We start from the raw sequence: 19,328 nt of genomic DNA, 5'->3' as shown, positions 1-19,328 counted from the left end.
GGAAAGGCAGCTTGGGCAGGTGGGGAAGAGGACCATACTACTGGGTTCTGCCTCACTGTCCCTGGGATACAAGCCTCCCCGTCTAGCACCTCTTCCCTGCTAGACCCCATCAGCCCAGGCTAGAGTGGTCCAGAGGCAGAGCAGGAAAGGGTCTATAATTAATGGAGTAAGAGTAGGGAAGTTTAAGGGCAGGACAGAGTCTGCTGACCTTCTCTGCATCTCTCAAGCAGACCTCAAAGAATGTCCCACCTCCTGGAGTAGAAATACAACCCATCTGTTGGGACCCAAGAACAATATGGAGCCCCTGTAAGTATTCCGAGGTAGCCAGAGTAGTTTTTCTCTTTCTCTAAGCCTCCCTCCCACCTCCCCCACTGCTGTTTCCCTGGGACAAGGGTGTCCCTTCTTTCTAAACCAAAAATGGAGACGTATCATTTGACAACTTGATTTTGGAGAGGACAAGGAATGAGATTTCTTGAAGTTGAAAATCTAGGCCAGGTGGTTTCCATATCTATTCTTCAGTTGTTCACTTACTCATTCATCCAGAACACAGTCATGATGTGGCCCCAGTGGAGTTGTGACCATGCTAAGTGTGGGCAGTTATCTGGTCTCCTCAACAGCTCCCCCCACTCAGAGACAGGATCCAGCACACTTCAAGGCTGATGGTTGATTAGCTCAGGGATGGGGGGTACTCAGAACTTTGGGTCTCGTGTCCACTTGGCTTTGCAAACAGTAAGTGCCTGTGCTACGGAGCCCCACAGCCACAATAGTCTTCTTTCTGGGTCTTGTTTCTTCTCCATGAAGTAAAGGGATTGTATGGGACTCTCCTGACACTTCCTTCAGCTCAAAGATAATAGGCTCTACTTTTCCCACCAGCTGGAGGGGAACCCTTTGCCCTAATGCGCTGAATCTGGCACACCTCTTTCATGCACAGCTCTTCCTATTCAAAGTGAGAAGAGAGCTCAAAGCACTCACACATAAAAATGAGTACATATTTCCTAAAGGTGAGTGGGGGTGATTCAGGCCTTAGCTGGCCCCTCTAGTGTTTCCCAGAGGGAAATGAGCTCAGGGGTATTAGCTTGGAAAGGAACAGCAACAAGAAATCAAGGAAAACGAAAATGCTGCCTTTCCTAGGGCCCCACAGGGAAGGTTGTGAGGCCCTACGAGGTAGAGCATGTCCTTCCTTGGAGCCAGGTCAAGAGACAACAAGCAAATGTCCATAAGCAGCTGTTGGAAATGCAGTCTCTCCATCTGGAATATCCTTCAACCTCAGTCAGGTGAGGATTTCTGAGAAACAAGGCAGATGAGCTCCCACGAATCCATACGGCGAAAAACAGAAGAGCCAGGGGCTCTTGGGGGCTTGGAAAGGATCTATCTCCTGTATCTCAGGTCTTGTTGGTATTATCAAATAAGGCCATTGTTTGCTCCATTCTCACTCATGTCCATCCACAGCTCCGGATGAGTCAGAGTATTCTCACAGCAATAACCAGAGAGAAGTATATTCTATAGACTCTAAGAGGGGGAAAAATGGGCAGTCTCCCCACTGGGCAGAGGTCCTGGCCCCCTGAAGGGAATCTGCAAAAGGGCAAAGGCAGGCAGCAGAGAGAGGTGTGGGGCAATCCCTGTGCCTGAGGTGCCACGGCAGAAGGAGGAAGGGGGAGGGCAGTGATACACAATTGCATCACAGGTGCAGGGATATAATCTGCTCTTGGAGTGAGTGTTGAGACCAGTCTCGGCTCCTCTGCTCTCCTGGCCACTCACCTGACTGCTGCCTCCACCACCATGCACCCAGGATGGCTGGCACTTGTGCTCCTGTCTGTGGTGACCCCTGGTGCATGGGCGTTCAGCAGCCAACTTTTGAAATGCTTTGAGGACCCCCAGTATGAAGAGATGGTGCAGCTGGCCAGGGATGGGCTGTGGCAGACAGCAGAGAGTAAACACATCGTGGTGATCGGGGCGGGCATGGCTGGGCTGGTTGCTGCCAAGACCCTGCAGGATGCAGGGCACCAGGTACACCGCAGCATCCAGAGGCCTCTGGGTGGTGGGGGACAAGCAGGTGGGATGGCCTCCTGAAGCTGGAGCAAGGGCAGGGCGAGGAGCGCTGGTTGGCCCAACTACTGGATTCATTTTTTTTTTTTTTTTTTATGGATTTGTTTTATTTATTTCTCTCCCCTTTCCTCCCCATTGTCTGCTCTCTTGTGTCCATTCACTGTGTGTTCTATGTCTGCTTGCTTTCTCGGCGGCACTGGGAATCTGTGTCTCTTTTTGTTGTGTCATCTTGGTGCATCAGCTCTCCAAGTGTGCAGTGCCACTTCTGGGTGGGCTGTGCTTTTTTCATGTGGAGTGTCTCTCTTTGCGGTGTGCACTCCTTGTGCACGGAGATCCCCTATGCAGGGGACACCCCTGCATGGCATGGCACTCCTTGCATGTGGCAGCACTGCAAATGGGCCAGCTTACTACATGGACCAGGAAGCCCTGGGTTTGAACCCTGGACCTCCTATATGGTAGGCAGATGCTCTATCTGTTGAACTATGTCTGTTTTCCAGCAAATACTAGTTCTAAACCCCATAACCAGAGAGAGAGTCTGAGAGAGGCAAGCAAGGGCTGTAACAGCTGGGTGACCTGCCTGGGAGCAAGGGGAAGGTATGGGAGGGGTGTGTTTGGGTTTGGTGAAGCCAAGCAAGGGCCATCTTTCTAGGTGACTGTCCTGGAGGCCTCAGGGCGTGTAGGTGGCAGAATCGAGACCCACAGAGTGCCTGGAGCCCAGTTGTATGTGGACCTGGGTCCCATGAGGATCCCTGCCAACCACAGGTAAGTTGTTATTATTATCTTTTTTGTAAAGATATATAGATCACACAAAATGGTACATTAAAAAATATAAGGAAGAATTTGGTGATTTGGAAGGAGTAGGGGTTGTGGGGAGTAGGGTATATGGGATCCTCTTATTATTTTTCTTCTTTTTTAAGTTTATTTTTTAATTGTCTTTTTTTAAAAAGATACGTAGATCACAAAAAATGTTACACTAAAATACATTTTTTATGATTTACGTATCTTTTAAAATTTAAAAAAAATCTTTTAAAAACAGAAAAAAAATATATGAGGTCTCCATGTACCCCACATCTCACCCCCCAACTCCTTCCACATCAACAACCTCTTTCAACAGAGTGGCACATTAATTGCATTTGATGAATACATTTTGGAACACTGCTGCACCAAATGGACTACATTTTACATTGTAGTCTACACTCATTAGCACCAGTTCTGTTGTGGTTTTTTAATTTTCAAAAAATTTAATTGGCTTTTTTTTAAAAGATACATAGATCATACAAAATGTTGCATTAAAAAAATATAAGAGGTTCCACTCCACCGCACTCCTCCCACAGCAACAAGCTCTTTCGTCATTGTGGCACATTCAGTGTATTTGGTGAATACATTTTGGAGCACTGCTGCACCACATGGATTATACTTTACATTGTAGTTTACACTCTTCGAGTCCATTCAGTGGGTTATGGCAGGATATTTAACTAAGAACGTACCTGATTCTGCTCTGCCTCTCTAGAAGGGCACGGTTGCGGAAGGTAACTGGGATTGAAGAGGCAGAGGGCAGTGTTTGTGATGGCAGGAGCAGCAAGGTGCCCTCCTGGGAAGGAAGGCCTGGGCGCCCCCTTGGGAGGCTGGGGTTCCAGGAGGGACACTTGGGCATCGGCTTGGGGCGGCTTCCTGTATGGGAGACCCTGCCCTTCAGAGCAGAGCCGGTCAAGAAGAGGACCTGTTAGAGGCCGGAGGAAGATGCCTGTGGTGTCCAAGTGGCGCAGCCAACAGACGGCCAGAGCTGGAGGCCGAGGAACTGCAGTCAGCAGGGAGGGGCTGGCGGGTGTGGAGAGACCAGAGAGCACTGCCCAGGAGCCAGGGGCCCTGCTGCTCAGGAGCAACCCACCTGTGCATCGAGGTCTGGGGGGGGGGGGGGGGCAGGAAATCCTTGAGGGCAAGGAAGGGGCAGGCGGCATGCTCCGCCAGCAGGAAGGAGGCCAGCAGCTTCCCAGTCCTGGCTCAGCCCTCTCTGACTCACCCCACAGGCTGTCCCATGAGTTCATCAGGAAGCTGGGGCTGAAACTCAATAAGTTCATCATGCACAATCCGCAGACCTGGGTGCTGGTCAATGGGGTGCGACGGCAGGTGAGGGAGGTGGAGGCCCGTCCCCACCTGCTAGGCTACCGCCTCAAGGCGGATGAGGAGGGAAAGACGGCGGAGCAGCTGTTCATCAAGTCTCTGCAGAAGGTGAGTGGAGGCGGGCGCAGGCAGCCCTCATGCGTGGCAGGCCCCTGACCCTTCCCCGTGAGTGAGCCCCGGGCACTCCTGGGTGGCCGCCTCCTCTAATTTCTCTCTCATTTGCCCAGACCCTAGGCCCAGCCATAGGGGTGTCTACTGCTCTGATCTTTGTCCTCCTTCCCTCTTTCACACCCAACTCAGACCTGTGCTCAGCAGGCTCCAACACCCCAGCATCTCCACATCCCAGCACCGACACTGAACTTGTGCAGGAAGCAAAAGAGCCTCCATTAAAACTGTCCTTGCCAATCGAGGTGTTGGGTGGGTACGCTAGAAGCCAAACTCCTCAAAGTCTGCCCCAGCAGCTTCTGCGTGTGGCCACGTTTGTCAGGGCCGCTATAACAAAGCACTACAGGGTGGGGTGACTCAAAACCACAGAAACATATTGTAAGTTCTGGAAACCAGACTCCAAAATCAGTGTGTCCACGGGCCGTGCTGATGCTGAAGTCTGCAGGGATCTCCCAGGGGCTTGAGGTCTAACTCTACCTTGCCTTCCATCATATGGCTATCTTCTCTCTGTCCGTGCCCAAATTTCTTTTTCTTATAAGGACACCACTCACATTGGTTTAAGGCCCACCCTTACCCGGGTTTACTTCATCTTAACTAAATAACCTCTTCAGGATCCAGGGGTGGGACTTGGACACTTCTTTTGGGGGGACACAGTTGAACCTACACTAGGCCATTGATCCTGCCTGGTTTCTATAGAATGACCACAGGTTGGTGGTGGGGATGAAATGAGTGAGCATGGGAAAGTCACAGTCCTGGAAATGTGGTGAGGGCTGGGGCGATAAGAATCATCAAGTCAGATGAGTGCTAGAGAGGAAGAGCAATGCCAGACTCTGCCTGTGGTAGCTGCTCACCTTTCTCTGTTGAGCTGGGATTCCCTCCGCTTTGAAAACCCCTTGACTTCCCTGCAGAGGCAGCCAGGCTCTTTCACAGGAGTGCACTCCTGGGAGGCCCTGCCCATGGCCTGGGTTTGCCAAGACAGTGCAGAGGCTCTGCAGGGACACGCCCAGCCCTTGGACAGCTCAACTGGAGCCTTACTCAGCAGCTCAGGGGCCCCAACATTTTCATTTCCTAGGTTATGCAAAGCACCTGCTGTGAAATAAGTTTGACTTAAGCAAGGGAAATTTATAAGCTTACAGTTCAAGACCAGGAAATATCCACATCAAGTCCTCATCAAGGTGATGCTTTCTTCCTGAAGCTCAGCTGCCGGCAATCCTTGGCTCCTCTTCCAGGCAGCAGGGCACATGGCGGCACCTGCTGGTCTCTCCCTTCTCCCTGGGTTTCATCGCTGCTGTGGCTTTCTCTCTGTATTTATCCTCTTGTAAAGGCCTCCAAAAACAGGATGAAGACCCATCCTGAATGAGGTGGGCCACACCTTAACAGCCTCATCAAAAGCCCCACTTACAATGGCTTTACACCCACAGGATATGTTTTTCTGGGCTACATACAGTCCCAAACTATCACAACCAGGCACCCCAGCCATCCCTATACCATTCACGAAGACCTGGTTAAGACTAAAGAAATATTAGTCTCCTAGCCCACACAGGAACAGGGAGGTAGACTTCCCTCCTCCAGAACCTAGTATAATGGCTGCATCCTGGCCCCCAACTACACAAACCTCATCATCTGTCCAGAACCGGAGGTTAGGTTTTCCCCACCTGAACTCATCTAGTTGAGACACATGGTCATAGATGCAGAAGGTCTGGAAAGCAAGTGTCATGTGCTTGCACAATTTGAAGGGAGTGGATGAGGATGGTGCAAAGGGCATGCGTAGGGCATTCAGGTCTGATGGGGCACTAGTCCCCAGCATCTCTCCTTCCTTCTTTTCTCCATGTCCAGGTGGAGGAAGAGCTGAATCAAGGTACCACCTGCAGCCAGCTGCTGGCAAAATATGACTCCTTCTCCACCAAGGTCAGTTCCCCTGGAACCCCCCCTTCCTGCAGCCCACACCCCATCAAGGAGGGCTCAGTCCCCTCCCCAGGCTTGAGGCAGAAGTTAGAGATGTTCAGCTTGAGGTGGTCCCAGACCTCAGTCAGAGGGAACCTTTGCCCAGAGTCACCCTCCCATTGGTCAGGGATTCCCAAGAGTGAAAGCCGCATCCTTCCTCTCTGCCCTTCACCTGTGGCAGTCACATAGGCCCCTGCTATTTCTTTTTATTTTATTTTATTTTTTCATTATCTTTTTTTTTAAGTTAATAGATCAAACAAAACATTACATTAAAAAAATAGGAGGTTCCCATATACCCCACTCTCCACCCCTTATCTCCATAATTTTTAAGTTGTATTTTTTTGAAAATACATATACCACAAAAAATGTTACATTAAAAATATAAGAGGTTCCCATATACCCCCCAACCTTCACCATGTCACTCCTTCCCACATCAACAAGCTCTTTCATCAGTGTGGCACATTCACTGCATTTGGTGAATACATTTTGGAGCCTGCTGCACCACATGGATAGTGGTTTACATTGTAGTTTACACTCTCCCCCAGTACAAAGCTGAAGGTAAGTATTTGTACAGTGAAGGGATACGATGAGGGCATAGGGATACCTCTGGGTGGGGCTTTGTGGGCTTGAGGTGGGTTAAGGTTGGAAGGATGGGTCAGATGGCCCAAGGAATTGGGGGGAGGGCTCGGGGGAACAGTTGAACATGGGAGATTGTCAAGTATGTGCTTGAAACTATCATGTTGAGAAAACTCTTTAGAAAATATAAGGACAGATTACCTGTATAAGGTGCTTAAGAGGGGGCATCTGGCATAGGGGCAGGCTTCTAGGGAGTAGGTGAGTGCTCATTTTGTCAAAGTGTGTTATATCATTGGGTGGAGAATGAGTTTTTAGCTGCTATTTCTTAAGTACACCAAGCACACCCTTTCTTCGGGACATCTTCCCTCTGCCTGGAGTCACTCGCATGTCCCCTTTGAGTTGAGGCTTTCCCTCTATCTATTCTGGCAGTCCCTTCTTGTCTGCCCTTCCCTGCTTTGTCTCCCTCCACAAAACCTTTCACAATGTGTATTTTTCTTGTTTAACTTGTATATGGTCTGTATCCCCTGATAGAGAGTAAGCTCTATGAGGTCAGGAACAGTTTTTTTTTTCTTTTTTTTCTTTATTAGAGAAGAGGTGGATTTAGAGAAAAATCATGCATGACATACAGGGTTCCCATATACCATGCTATTATTAACATCTTGCATTGGTGTGGTACATTTGTTACAATTGACAAAAGCACATTTTTATAATTGTACTGTTAACTGTAGTCCACGGTATAACTTAGTATTCACTATTTGTGTTGTGCGTTCCTTGGATTTGAAAAAAAAATTAGATTCTAGTAACCTATATAAACCCAACATTCCCCCTTTTAACTACACACAAATATATAATCCAGTGTTATTGATTGCATTCACAATGTTGTGCTACCACCACCATCCATGACCAAAACTTTTCGATCATCCCAAATTAGAAATTCTGTACATTTTAGCCTTAACTCCTTATTCCGTACCCTCTCCCAATCAGTGCCCTTGTAATAGGTATTCTAGGTGCTGATTCTTTGTTTACTTATTCTAATTTTGTCATACTAGTGTGACCTTACATATTTGTCCTTTTTGTCTGACATTTCACTCAACTTGATGTCTTCAAGGTTCTTCCACATTGTCATATGTATCAGAATGTTATTCCTTTTTATGGCTGGATAATATTCCATTGTGGGCATTTACCACATTTTGTTTATCCATTCATCAGTTGATGGACTGTTGGATTACATATGTATTTTGGCAGATGTGAATAATGCCTCTATGAACATTGGTGTGAAAATGTTTACATTTGTGTTTAAATCACTGCTTTCAATTATTTTGGGTATATACCTAGAAGTGGGATTGCCAGGTCATATGGTAATTATATACTTAACTTTCTGAGAAACTGCCAAACTGTCTTCCCACCAGGATTGAATGACTGTTCCTTTATCTCCACATTCTTCAACACTTGCATTTTTCTGTTTTTTAATGATAGCTTCTAGAGGGGATAAAATGGTATGTTGTTGTGGTTTTGATTTGCATTTCTCTAATGGCTAATAATGTTGAGGATCTTCTTGTGTGCTTTATGGCCATTTGTATATCTTCTTTGGAAAAATGTCTATTCAACTATTTACCCAGTTTTTAATTGTGTTGTTTTTCTTTGTTGATAAATTAAATGATTTCTTTATATATTCTAGATATTGAACACTTATTGGATATGTGGTTTCCAAACATTTTTTCCATTGTATAAGTTGTCATTTTACTTTCTTGATAAAGTCCATGGAGATGCAAAAGTTTTAAATTTTGTTGAGGTCTTATCTATCTATTTTTTCTTTTGTTATTTGTTCTTCAGATGTAAAGTCTAAGGAACCATTGAGTAACACAAGGTCCTGAAGATATTTTCCTACATTTTCGTCTAGGAGTTTTATAGTCCTAGCTCTTATTTTTAAGTATTTGATCAATTTTGAGTTGACTTTTCTATATGTATGTGGTAGGAGTCCACTTTCATTCTTTTGCAAATGAATGGAGATCCAGTTTTCCTAGCACCATTTGTTAAAGATACTATTCTTTAACAATTGAGTGGTCTTTGCTCCCTTGTCAAAATTCAGTTGGCCATAAATGAAAGGATTGATTTCTGAACTCTCAATTTGATACCAGGGTCAGTCTATCCTTCTGCCAGTACCAGGCTTTTTAAATTACTCTGGCTTTGTAATAAGTTTCATGATTGGAAAGTGTTCATCCTCCAACTTTGTTCTTCTTTTTCAGGATGGCTTTGTCTATTTGGAGCTCCTTACCCAACCATATAAATATGATGATTGTCATTTCCATTTCTATAAAGAAGGCTTTAGTGGGATTGGTTCAAATCTGTATATTGCTTTGGGTAGAATTGCCATCTTAACAATATTTAGACTTCCAATCCATGAACATGATATGTCTTTCCATTTATTTAGGTCTTCTTCAATTTATTTTAGCAATGCATTTCAGATTTCTGTATACAAGTTCTTTACATCTTTGGTTAGATTTATTCCTTGATATTTGATTCTTTTAGTTGCTATTGTAAATGGAATTTTTTCTTGATTTATTCTTCCAATTGTTCATTAATAGTTTTTAGAAACACCATTGATTTTTACATGTTGATCTTGTACCCCACCACTTTGCTGAATTTGTTTATTAACCCTAGTTACTTTGTTGTGAAGTTTTTCAGAATTTTCTGAATGTAGAATCATGCCATCTGCAAACAGGGCAGTTTTACTTCTTCCTTTCCAATACAGATGTGCTTTACTTCTTTTTCCTGCTTAATTGTTCTAGTTAGAACTTCCAGTACAATGTTGAATAAAAGTGGTGACAGTGAGCATCCTTGTCTTGCTCCTGGTCTTAGAGTAAAAGTTCTCAGTCTTTCACCATTAAATATAATCTTAGCAGTGTTTTGTAGTTGTTTTTTTTTTTTTTTCCATATATCCCCTTTATCATGTTGAGCAAGTTTACTTCTATTCCTAATTTTATAGTACAAGAAGGGGTGCTGGATTTTGTCGAATGACTTTTCTACCTCAAAATTGAGTTGACCATGTATGTGGGTTGTTGGTTTTTTCTTTTATTCTATTAATGTGGTGTATTACATTAACTGATTTTCTTATGTTGAACCTCTCTTGCATATCTGGGATAAATTCCACTTGATTATGGTGCATGACTCTTTTAAAGTGCATTGAATTTGCTAGTATTTTTTTGAGGATTTTTGCATCTATAGCCATTAGTGATATTGATCTGTAATTTCTTTTCTTGTGTTATCTTTATCTGGCCTTGGCATGAGGGTTTGGTTGATCTTGTGGAATGGGTTAAGAGGTCACATTGTAATACCAGTCTGGGGCTCTTAAGGCCCAACACAGTCATTCCAAAAAGGGGATCTATGTGGTTGGGTGTATCTAATGTTTCCTGTCAGTGCCAAGACTGCAAGTGAAAGGGATATGGCTATTACAGGAATACCTGTTTGGGGACAAAGTGGAGGGTGGGCACAGACCCAGACTTTATTCTGATTGGTTTCCTTTGCTCTATGGTGGTATCCTAGATAGCAAAGAAATTGTGTTCAAGGTGGGAGTACAAAAATAGTGCAAAAATAGGGTACATATGAGATAAAAAGAAATCATGGTAAAGATAGGATATTTTGGGGGGTACAGGTTGAGCATTGGAAGGGGTATAGAATGAATAAGAGAATAGACTGAGAATAAGATAAGGAAATTCAGGCATGTCTTCAAAGGATATTCCTTAGTGTTTGATTTTGAGAATGCAAATATTAAGTTGCCAGGAGGATCCTTAGTAAGATCATAAGTCACTGATAAACAATAGTTGTTTACCAACTTAACCAAAGTGAAAATAAAAGATTTTAAAATTAAATATAAGAGGTAAAATGATAGTTTTTTAAAAAGGAAATAAAAACTTAGTTATTTTAAAAGTGAGAAAACATCCTCTTAAACAATAAAGAATGATAAAGTCAGTGCGAATATCAGTGAGGATATTCTGATATGATATCGAATCTTTGCCTTCTAGGCATGTTCCTCAGATAGTTAAGAAAAAGCTTTTATAACCTCTCACTAAAAGCAGCCAATCATCAAAAAAAATTCACCATTTTAGCAGAGAGAAAAACAAATTCTAATTTTACCATGAATATACTGTTTTATATGAAAGTCCTTTAAAAAAATCTTATAAATAAGTCTATCAAATCTTACCATTGAACATGACAAATAAAATGCATTTCTCCACATCCTCTACAACTTTTTAAATACATTTGTATTTTGTCCTAAACTTACCTATTTCTCATTCTGCAACATCTGGCTAGTTTACTTTAGGATAAAACTACTCTTGTTCCTTAACAAAACTCATTCTGTATTCCTTACATACTTAAACTACAAAAATGACCTTAGAAATTGCCTTTAAGTCAGCATCCTACAAAATACAATAACTCTTGAAATAAAGCTTGCCAGAATAATAACTGAATTTGTTTAAAACAGATTTACATTTTTCTTATTTTAAACTCCTAGTAGAATCAGTGCTAGGTTATTTCATCAGCAAACCTATATAAACTTAGGAAGAACATACCTAAATAGACTCCAACTTATTACCATGTAAAATTGCTTATACTGTACTTAACATTGATACCTCAGAAGACGTAGTTGTTTTTATTTAATTAACAATAATAAACTAGTCCTGTTTGCCAAAGGTTTACCTAGATTATCATGCCTGACTTTTTAAAACATTTAGATTTAGTTTTATGAATACTCTTTTTTATATTGCAAGTATTAGAAATTCAGTTTCCTTAATTTCTGGGTCTTATAAATATTAATTTACTTATACACATCTATTTATCTTAAAATAATTTGAATAGAGCTCTTTTAAGGATTTTTAAGTGTTAATTTGGTATTACTATCCAGAGATAAGGAAATATACATCAAACATACTAACAAGCATAAATAAAAAGCTTATCGTGTCAATAAGTCAGACATAAAAACAGAAACACAGAAATACAAAGCTCACTGGTTTCTGTAAAAGACCTGGCCTTCTCATCTTACTCCACTTTACATTCTTATCAGAATATTTGTTCTTGGAAGATGGGACAAAATTGAACTTCTTTATTTAATATGTCTAAAACTTTTCCATTTTAATTTGGGGAGGAGACTTTCAAGATTTTCTTTGCCCTGACAATGTAATCTTGTAAAAACTTTGCCCTGTTTTGCGGGCTTATTTGACTTTCATATTTATCATGGAAAGAGAAATCTTGTAGTTCCCTTTCCAGGTCCAACCAGCTTTTGCCATCCAGTATTTGGCATCTAAATTCTGACCAACATGTGCACAAACTGATAAAGGTCAGGTAATACTGTATCCTGGGCATCCAAAAGAATTCTAAATTCTCTCATGAATATTTGTTCCTCTTCTTTGGGGAAATCTTTAATTATAGCTCTTAATTCAGTTCAGTTCCAAGGTTTAAAATGCTCTAGCGGATGGCAGGTTTCCCTAGAAGACTTAATATTTACAGAGCCTGGACTAAATCATCTTTCCTCGGGGCACCAAGAGAAATCAGTTAGACACCTATGGGGAAGGGCTGGGTATGGAAGATGAAGATGCGGCAGCTTTGGCTTGGTTTGCAGTTCAGTACCCTTTGTTCTGTTTTTGCTGTTCTTTTTCTAATAAACCTTGTGGTAACAGATTGTCCTCTAGCAGCCTCCAAGAACCAATCTTGGATCCCTTTTTTTTTTTTTTAAGGTGCCTGTCAAGTGCATGAATAAAAGAAAGATTCCAGGGATGCTCTGATTGGAGGGTGTTGGTGTGGGGAAGTCAGAGGAGGGCTCACTGGAAGCTGAGCATCCTGTGTAGTTGGTCAGGGGGACATATTTACTTTCTCTAGAGAAACCAGAGATGGGTATGACAAAATTAGGGGAGCTGGCGATTGTGGGCTGCAGAGGTTGTAGGTCAGTGTTCTCTTATCACATCTAGTCTGGCCACTTTTCCTTTGTGTGTTCAGTGCCACAGAAGGGAAGGAGGCAACAAGAAAGAAGAGATTCAGGCACTGGGGATGATGGTGAGCTAGAGAAGATTCCTGGCACATGCCGGCATCTCTCCAATCTGCTGTTGCCTTCCTGGGGTGGAGGCTGCTGTCATCTGACTTGTTGAAAGAAGCATGTCTGAGGGAGGCGTTTTGCTCAGGCTAATGCCAGCTGGCCCTGCCCTAGATGGATGTGCAGGGCCTGATCCTTGGCAAGACAGGCCAGGGAGGCAGAACCTCATTCACCTGTTGAGGGGGTGGCCAGGACAGTGCAGGGAAGGGGAGGGCAAGGCAGGGCAGGGGAATGGGAATCACTGGAACCCAGCACCTCTTGGCTCTGTGGGAGACAGATCAGGTCTGAGAGGCCAGCCAGGCTGGGCCCAGCGTTAGCAGGGGGACATGAGGCCTGAGGATGGAGCCATAGTTCCTAATCTGTGAATAGGAGTAAGAAGTCACCTCTTGGAAGTGTATTTGAGGATTACAGATGTGGATCTGTGTTGATACTCAGAGTAATGTCTGCACATGGGGAGCCATTTTCCCTGGTGGTAGGAATGAGGACGGCATTTTAAAAAATATATCTTTATTAGGGAGGTTGTGAACTTACAAAACAGGCATACACATGTGTGTGGAATTCCCAGCCAAGACCCCTCCACCAGCAGACCGTATTGTAGTGGAACTTTTGTTACAGATTATGAGTTACTATCATAACACTATCATCACTAACTACGGTCCATAGAACACATTTGGCATATTTTTTCCATATCCCCCCATTATCAACACAATATGTCTTTGGCATTGATGCAAGAATATTACAATATTGCTATTAACTATTAATATTACATTAATTGTATTTTCCCATGCTTCTTCACATTCCTACCACCCTGCAATAGTGATGTATTTTGTTCTAGTTTATAGAAGAACATTCTTGTATTTGTACCATCAGCCACGATTCTCATCCACCCCTGGGTTCACTGTGTTATTCAGTCCCTAGATTATTCTCTTGCTTTCTTTCAATTGACATTTATATCCCTGAACTACCCTTTACAGCCACAATCCCATTTATAAGCCCGCTGTATTAGTTCTACTCTCTATAATGTGTTGCCATCAACTCCATCCATTTCCATACTCTTACAGTCAAATTAATTAAAATGTCTACATACATTAAGCATCAGGAGTCCTTTTCTCAACAAGGAGGGCATTTTAAAAAATTGTTTAAATTTTTTATTTTTTAATATACTTTTTTAATTTTTATTTTTAAAAGAAATTTAGATTACATAAATGTTACCCAAAAAATACAGGGGATGCCCATATGCACTGTTCCTGCCCCTCCACATTTTCCCACAATAACAACATCCTTTGTTAGTGTGGTCCGTGTGTCACACCTGATGAATACATCTTAGAGCATTGCCAGTAAGCCATAATTGTAGTTTACATGCAGTTTATACTCTCTCCCACACATTTATTACAAGATGTACAGTGGCATGTATCTGTTATTTCAGTGTGATTCAGGACAATTCCTGAGTCCTGAAAATGTCTCCAAATTACCCCTCTTCCTCCCTCTCCCTGCTCAGAGCCTCCAATGGCCATGGCCTCCACAGCCATGATAACAGCTCTGAGCACAGTTCTCAGAGCCCTGTGTATGGCTGAGTGTGCCCTTGTCCTGCCATTCCATTCTGATCCTTTTTGGTCCTTGTGGTCACCAGTCATCAGCTCTGCAAACGCCCTGACCCTCCTCTATCTCTCCCTGCACATGGCTGCAGGAGTTCCTGATCAAGGTGGGGAACCTGAGCCGCGGGGCCGTGCAGATGATCGGGGACCTGATGAACGCCAATGTCGGCTACTGCAAGTCCTTCATGGAGAGCCTGTATAGCGTCATCTCCTTCCACAACCAAAGGTAGGGATTGGGGTGGGGGATGGGAGAATGGGCATGGTGGGGGGGGCGGTTACTAACCAGTAGAGTGGTGGAAGAACTTGTTAGAGCAGGTGAGGATCTCCAAAGACACAGATGGGGGAACGGGGGATGAAGGCAAGTGTTTTCAAGTGCTGGGGGTCCCACCCTCGGAGTTTCTTACTCTGGAGATCTGGACTGGGCCTGAGACATCACAGCACTAGCAGCTTCCCAGGTGATGCACATACCACTGGTCTGGGAACCCCACTTTAAGAACCACTGGCTAAGGGGCAATCATACCAGGAGGTTACAGAAGTTGTAGGACGGTGGCCACAGCTTAAGCTTGAGTCTTTCAGCGCAGAAAGATGCACTAGGGATGCTGGCTGTGGACCCACAGTCACCAGCCTATTGGCAGCTAGCCATGCACTCTGGGGCTGGAAAGGTAAAATAAAATGGAGCATGTGCTCTCTGGTTTTGTGAGACCCACTCAGACAAACTGGTCTGTGGACATTGACAGGAGGGCAGGATATGGGTGCCGAAGAGCCAAGTGGACTCAGATATTTGAGCTTCCAGACCTCTTCTTTCCCCTTAGCATCCTTTCCACCAACCCCCCAACTTAGGTAGTCTGGGCAAGTCAGTTTAAATTCAAGCCAAGGCCTGCTTGAAGGAAGGATGGAAGGGAAGGGGAATCCCTAGACAGACCAGGGCTAGGGCCTAACCCCGAACCTCGTAAGTGGGAAGATGGCACTCAATTACTGAGCCACATTGACTTCCCTGAGTCAACTATTGAGCCACACCATCTCCCCTGAATCAACAAACTGAGCCACACTGGCTCCCCTGAGGCAACTGCTGAGACACATCAGCTCCCCTGAGTCAACTATTGGCCACATCGGCTCCCCTAGCATTTTTTTAGTTTCTTTTTTTTGTTTGTTTGTTTTTTTAGGGGGCACAGGAAACTAAAACTGGGATTTCCCATGTGGGAAGCAGGTGCTCAACCTCTTGAGACACTTCCACTCCTGAATGGGGAATAGTTTTTATTTATTTTTAGCATTTGTTTATTTTTATTGTATTTTTTGAAGATACATAGATCACAAAAAAATGTTACATTAAAAAATATGAGGTTGCCACATACCCCACACCGCCCCCCCCCCACTCCTCCCACATCAACAACCTCCTTCATCATTGCAGTACATCTATTCCATTTGGTGAGTATGGTGAGTACATTTTGGAGCACTGCTGTACCACATGGATTATAGTTCACATTGTCGTTTACATTCTATCCCAGTACTCTCTTATGGCAGGATATATCATGTCCAGCATCTGTCCCTGCAATACCATTTAGGACAACGCCAAGTCCTGAAAATGCTCACACATCTCATCTCTTCTTCCCTCTCCCTGCCCTCAGTAACTCCCATGGCAACTTTCTCCACATCGATGTTACTGTTTCTTCCATATCTAGTCACAATAGTTCTATAGTAGAATACCAGTAAGTCCACTTTAATCCATGTCTTATTCCTCCATCCTGTGGACCCTGGGATGGTGATGTCCACTCCACCTCTATATTGAGAAGGGGCTTAGATCCTGAATGGGGAATCTTAGTGGCATTATGCCTGCATGTATAGAGAAGCTGTGCTAGGTTCTCCCCAAGGGCATTCTGTAGACAGGGCTGAGAGTGACTGCAAGGGTCTTGGGTCTTTGTCAGCCCTGTGACTGAGAATCCTGTCCATGACATGGGGCTTTGCAGCACTGTGTGGAGATGGCCACCCAAAGGGGCAAGAGAGGAGTGGCTGGGGGCCAAAGCACTGTGCATCCTCCAAACCTTATACCCAGCATGAGGCTGGACCTGCCCAGAGGGAAGGCCTTTATCTGATTTGTCAGCCCAAAGGTGTGCCTCTTGCACTAGCTCCTGTTAGCTAATGCCACCTGGCCTGGTTTGTACTCCTTCTTCCAACTGCTCATCTCTCTAGCCCTGGGCCGAAGCAAGTCCCCTCAAGGACTCAGCCTGTGTCCAACCCCAATGGCCTTGTCCATCAGCTCACTTCCCTCTTTCTTGCCTATTCATCCTCAGCTTTGATGAAATTACCGGAGGCTTTGACCAGCTCCCCCTTGCTCTACATAATTCACTCTTACCTGGGACGGTCCAGCTCAACTCGCTAGCCAAAGAGGTGGAAACTTCCGGTGACCACGTCCGTGTCACGTACCAGACTCCCAACCCTCTGTTGCCCAGAGTGCAACTGACTGCAGACTACGTCATCGTGGCAACCACGGCCAAGGCTGCCCGGCTGCTCCGCTTCCAGCCACCCCTCTCCCCAAGCAAAGAAGATGCACTGCGCATCGTCCACTACTACAGTGCTACCAAGGTGGTCCTGGCCTGCACACAGCGCTTCTGGGAGCATGATGGCATCTTCGGTGGCATCTCCACCACAGACCAGCCTTCCCGCTTCATCGTATACCCCAGTCATATTTTCCCTAATGGCACAGGGGTCCTCTTGGCCTCTTACACCTTGGACGATGATGCCTCATTCTTCACTGCCATGGATTCTGCCCGAGTGGTGGATGTCGTCCTGGATGACCTGGCTGCCATCCACAACCGGCCCAAGGAGGAGCTCCGGGCCCTGTGCCCCTACTCCGAGGTCAAGGACTGGAGCCAGGACCCCTATTCCATGGGCGCCTTTGTCTCCTTCACCCCCTACCAATACGTGGACTATGCTCGGGAACTCTGCCAGCCACAAGGGCGGATCCACTTCGCTGGTGAGTTCACATCCCTGCCCCACGGCTGGATTGACACAGCCATCAAGTCAGGCCTCAGGGTCGCCCAGAGCATCCAGAAGGCTGTGGACTTGGCTTCCTCAAAGGGCCCCAGAGACCCGGAAGGGCCCCACCCAAAAACTGAGTTGTAGGCAGCATTGGGGTACACAGGACTTGGCCTACTGGGAAAAGTCTAAAAACCTCCTACCTTATCATAAAATAAAAACTCTTCATGCAGTTGAAGGTCTCATTTCTGTATTGAACAATTCATGCACAGAGCAGCATCCCATTCAGAAAGCAGAAGGGAGCTCTTCTGAAGGAGTGGGAACACGGAGGCTAGTGAGGAGATGTTCTGACTAACTGACATTAATTTTCCTTTTTACGTGGGAGAGTCTTACAAAGTGGGGAGTAGATATAAGCTGATTAGTATTGTCTGCTTGTCCCATCTGATGAGTTATCTCTACTGGACCAAAACCAGTTTATTAGCAGGTGTTGCTTATCACCAACCCAGTAGGGTGTATTCCTTTTCCTAGGCAAACCCTTCTAAAGAGGGCGTGTTAGCCAAGAGGGGTGCCAATGCAAAGTACCACAACTCTTTTGGCTGTTATAAAGGGTATTTATTTGGTGTGGAAGCTTACAGTCACAAGGCCTAAAGAGTCCAGCTCAAGGTTAGTTCCTCACCAAACTCTGCTGCCACAAAATAAGATGGCAGGTCACATCAGTGAGGGTTCAACTTTCCTCTTTCCCCTAAGACTCCATGGGCCTAGCTTCTTCTCATCTAAACTGCAGTCTGGAGGGCTCATTTCTTTCTAGGATGAGCTGCTCTGGTCCCTTCACAAGGTCAGCTGTAGACTATCAGGCTCATCTTGGCACTGCAGGATCAAAGTTCATTCTACCTCCATGTCTGTGTTGCTCTCTCTCTCTCTTCTTCTGTGTGTATCTCTTTTTTTTCCTTATTTCTCCCCCCTTACCCTCCTCTGTTGTCTGCTGTCTGTCCATTCATTGTGTGTTCTTCTTTGTCTGTGATATTCTCATTAGGCAGCTCTGGGAACCCATCCTGGGACCTTCCAGAGTGGGAGAAAGATGATCATTCACTTGCTCCACCTCAACTCCCTAGTTTGCTGCATCTCATATTGTTTTTCTCTGTGTCTCTTTTTTGTTGCATCATCTTGCTGTGTCAGCTCTCTGTGTGGGCAGTACTACTCCTGGGCAGTCTGCCCTCCTACGTGGGGCTGCATTCCTTGCACAGGGGCCAGTCCTTGTGTGGGGGGCACCCCTCTGTGGGGCAACACTCCTTGCATGTCAACACTCCACATGGGCAAGCTTACCACATGGGCCAACAAGCCCTGCATATTGAACCCTGGACCTCCTATATGGTAGGTGGAAGCTCTATCCATTGAGCCACATCCACTTCCCCTTCTGTGTGTATCTTATTCTGGGTTCTCCTTGAGTGACTTTCTGTTTATGTAGCCCACAGAGGGGGAGGGGACAAAACTGAGTTGCCCTAATGGGTGGCAGAATCAAAGTCCTAATCTTTATTTAATAAAATAAAAGTGAAACCTCTGAATTTAATACACTCAAAAGGGTATCACGCCCAGAGGAACAGATCCATTTACAAATACAATCAATATCACTTTTTGGAATTCATAAATAATATAAAACTTCACCAGAGGGTTTTCCCAGGCAAGAGCCCATATAGGGGGCCCTTTTGTTTTACCTAACAGTAGCTGTATCTCCACCTTTGCCCAAAGACACCAGACCAGAAGAAGGAAAAAGGAAAATAAGTCCAAGTAAAGGAGTGACTCTACTGTTTGGCTAAATGGCTATT

At 44.8% G+C, this 19,328-nt stretch overlaps 1 protein-coding gene and 1 long non-coding RNA gene across 2 annotated transcripts in view; one reads left to right on the top strand and one right to left on the bottom strand.

Moving 5' to 3' along the window:
- Positions 1-19,328, bottom strand: part of LOC139436648 (uncharacterized) — a 42,281-nt gene that overhangs the window by 15,428 nt on the left and 7,525 nt on the right. The gene's annotated exons all lie outside the window — the stretch shown is intronic.
- On the top strand, positions 1,780-17,769 carry LOC101416894 (L-amino-acid oxidase-like). The gene is made up of 6 exons (XM_023585580.2): positions 1,780-2,007; positions 2,696-2,808; positions 4,074-4,275; positions 6,169-6,240; positions 14,625-14,758; positions 16,821-17,769. The coding sequence occupies exons 1-6, from the start codon at positions 1,780-1,782 to the stop codon at positions 17,650-17,652; spliced, it is 1,581 nt and encodes a 526-aa protein (XP_023441348.1). The 3' UTR covers positions 17,653-17,769.

The sequence above is a fragment of the Dasypus novemcinctus genome, chromosome 16, assembly GCF_030445035.2.
Source record: "Dasypus novemcinctus isolate mDasNov1 chromosome 16, mDasNov1.1.hap2, whole genome shotgun sequence".
In the NCBI taxonomy this organism is placed as follows: domain Eukaryota; kingdom Metazoa; phylum Chordata; class Mammalia; order Cingulata; family Dasypodidae; genus Dasypus; species Dasypus novemcinctus.
This window is presented reverse-complemented; position numbering and strand designations above follow the sequence as displayed.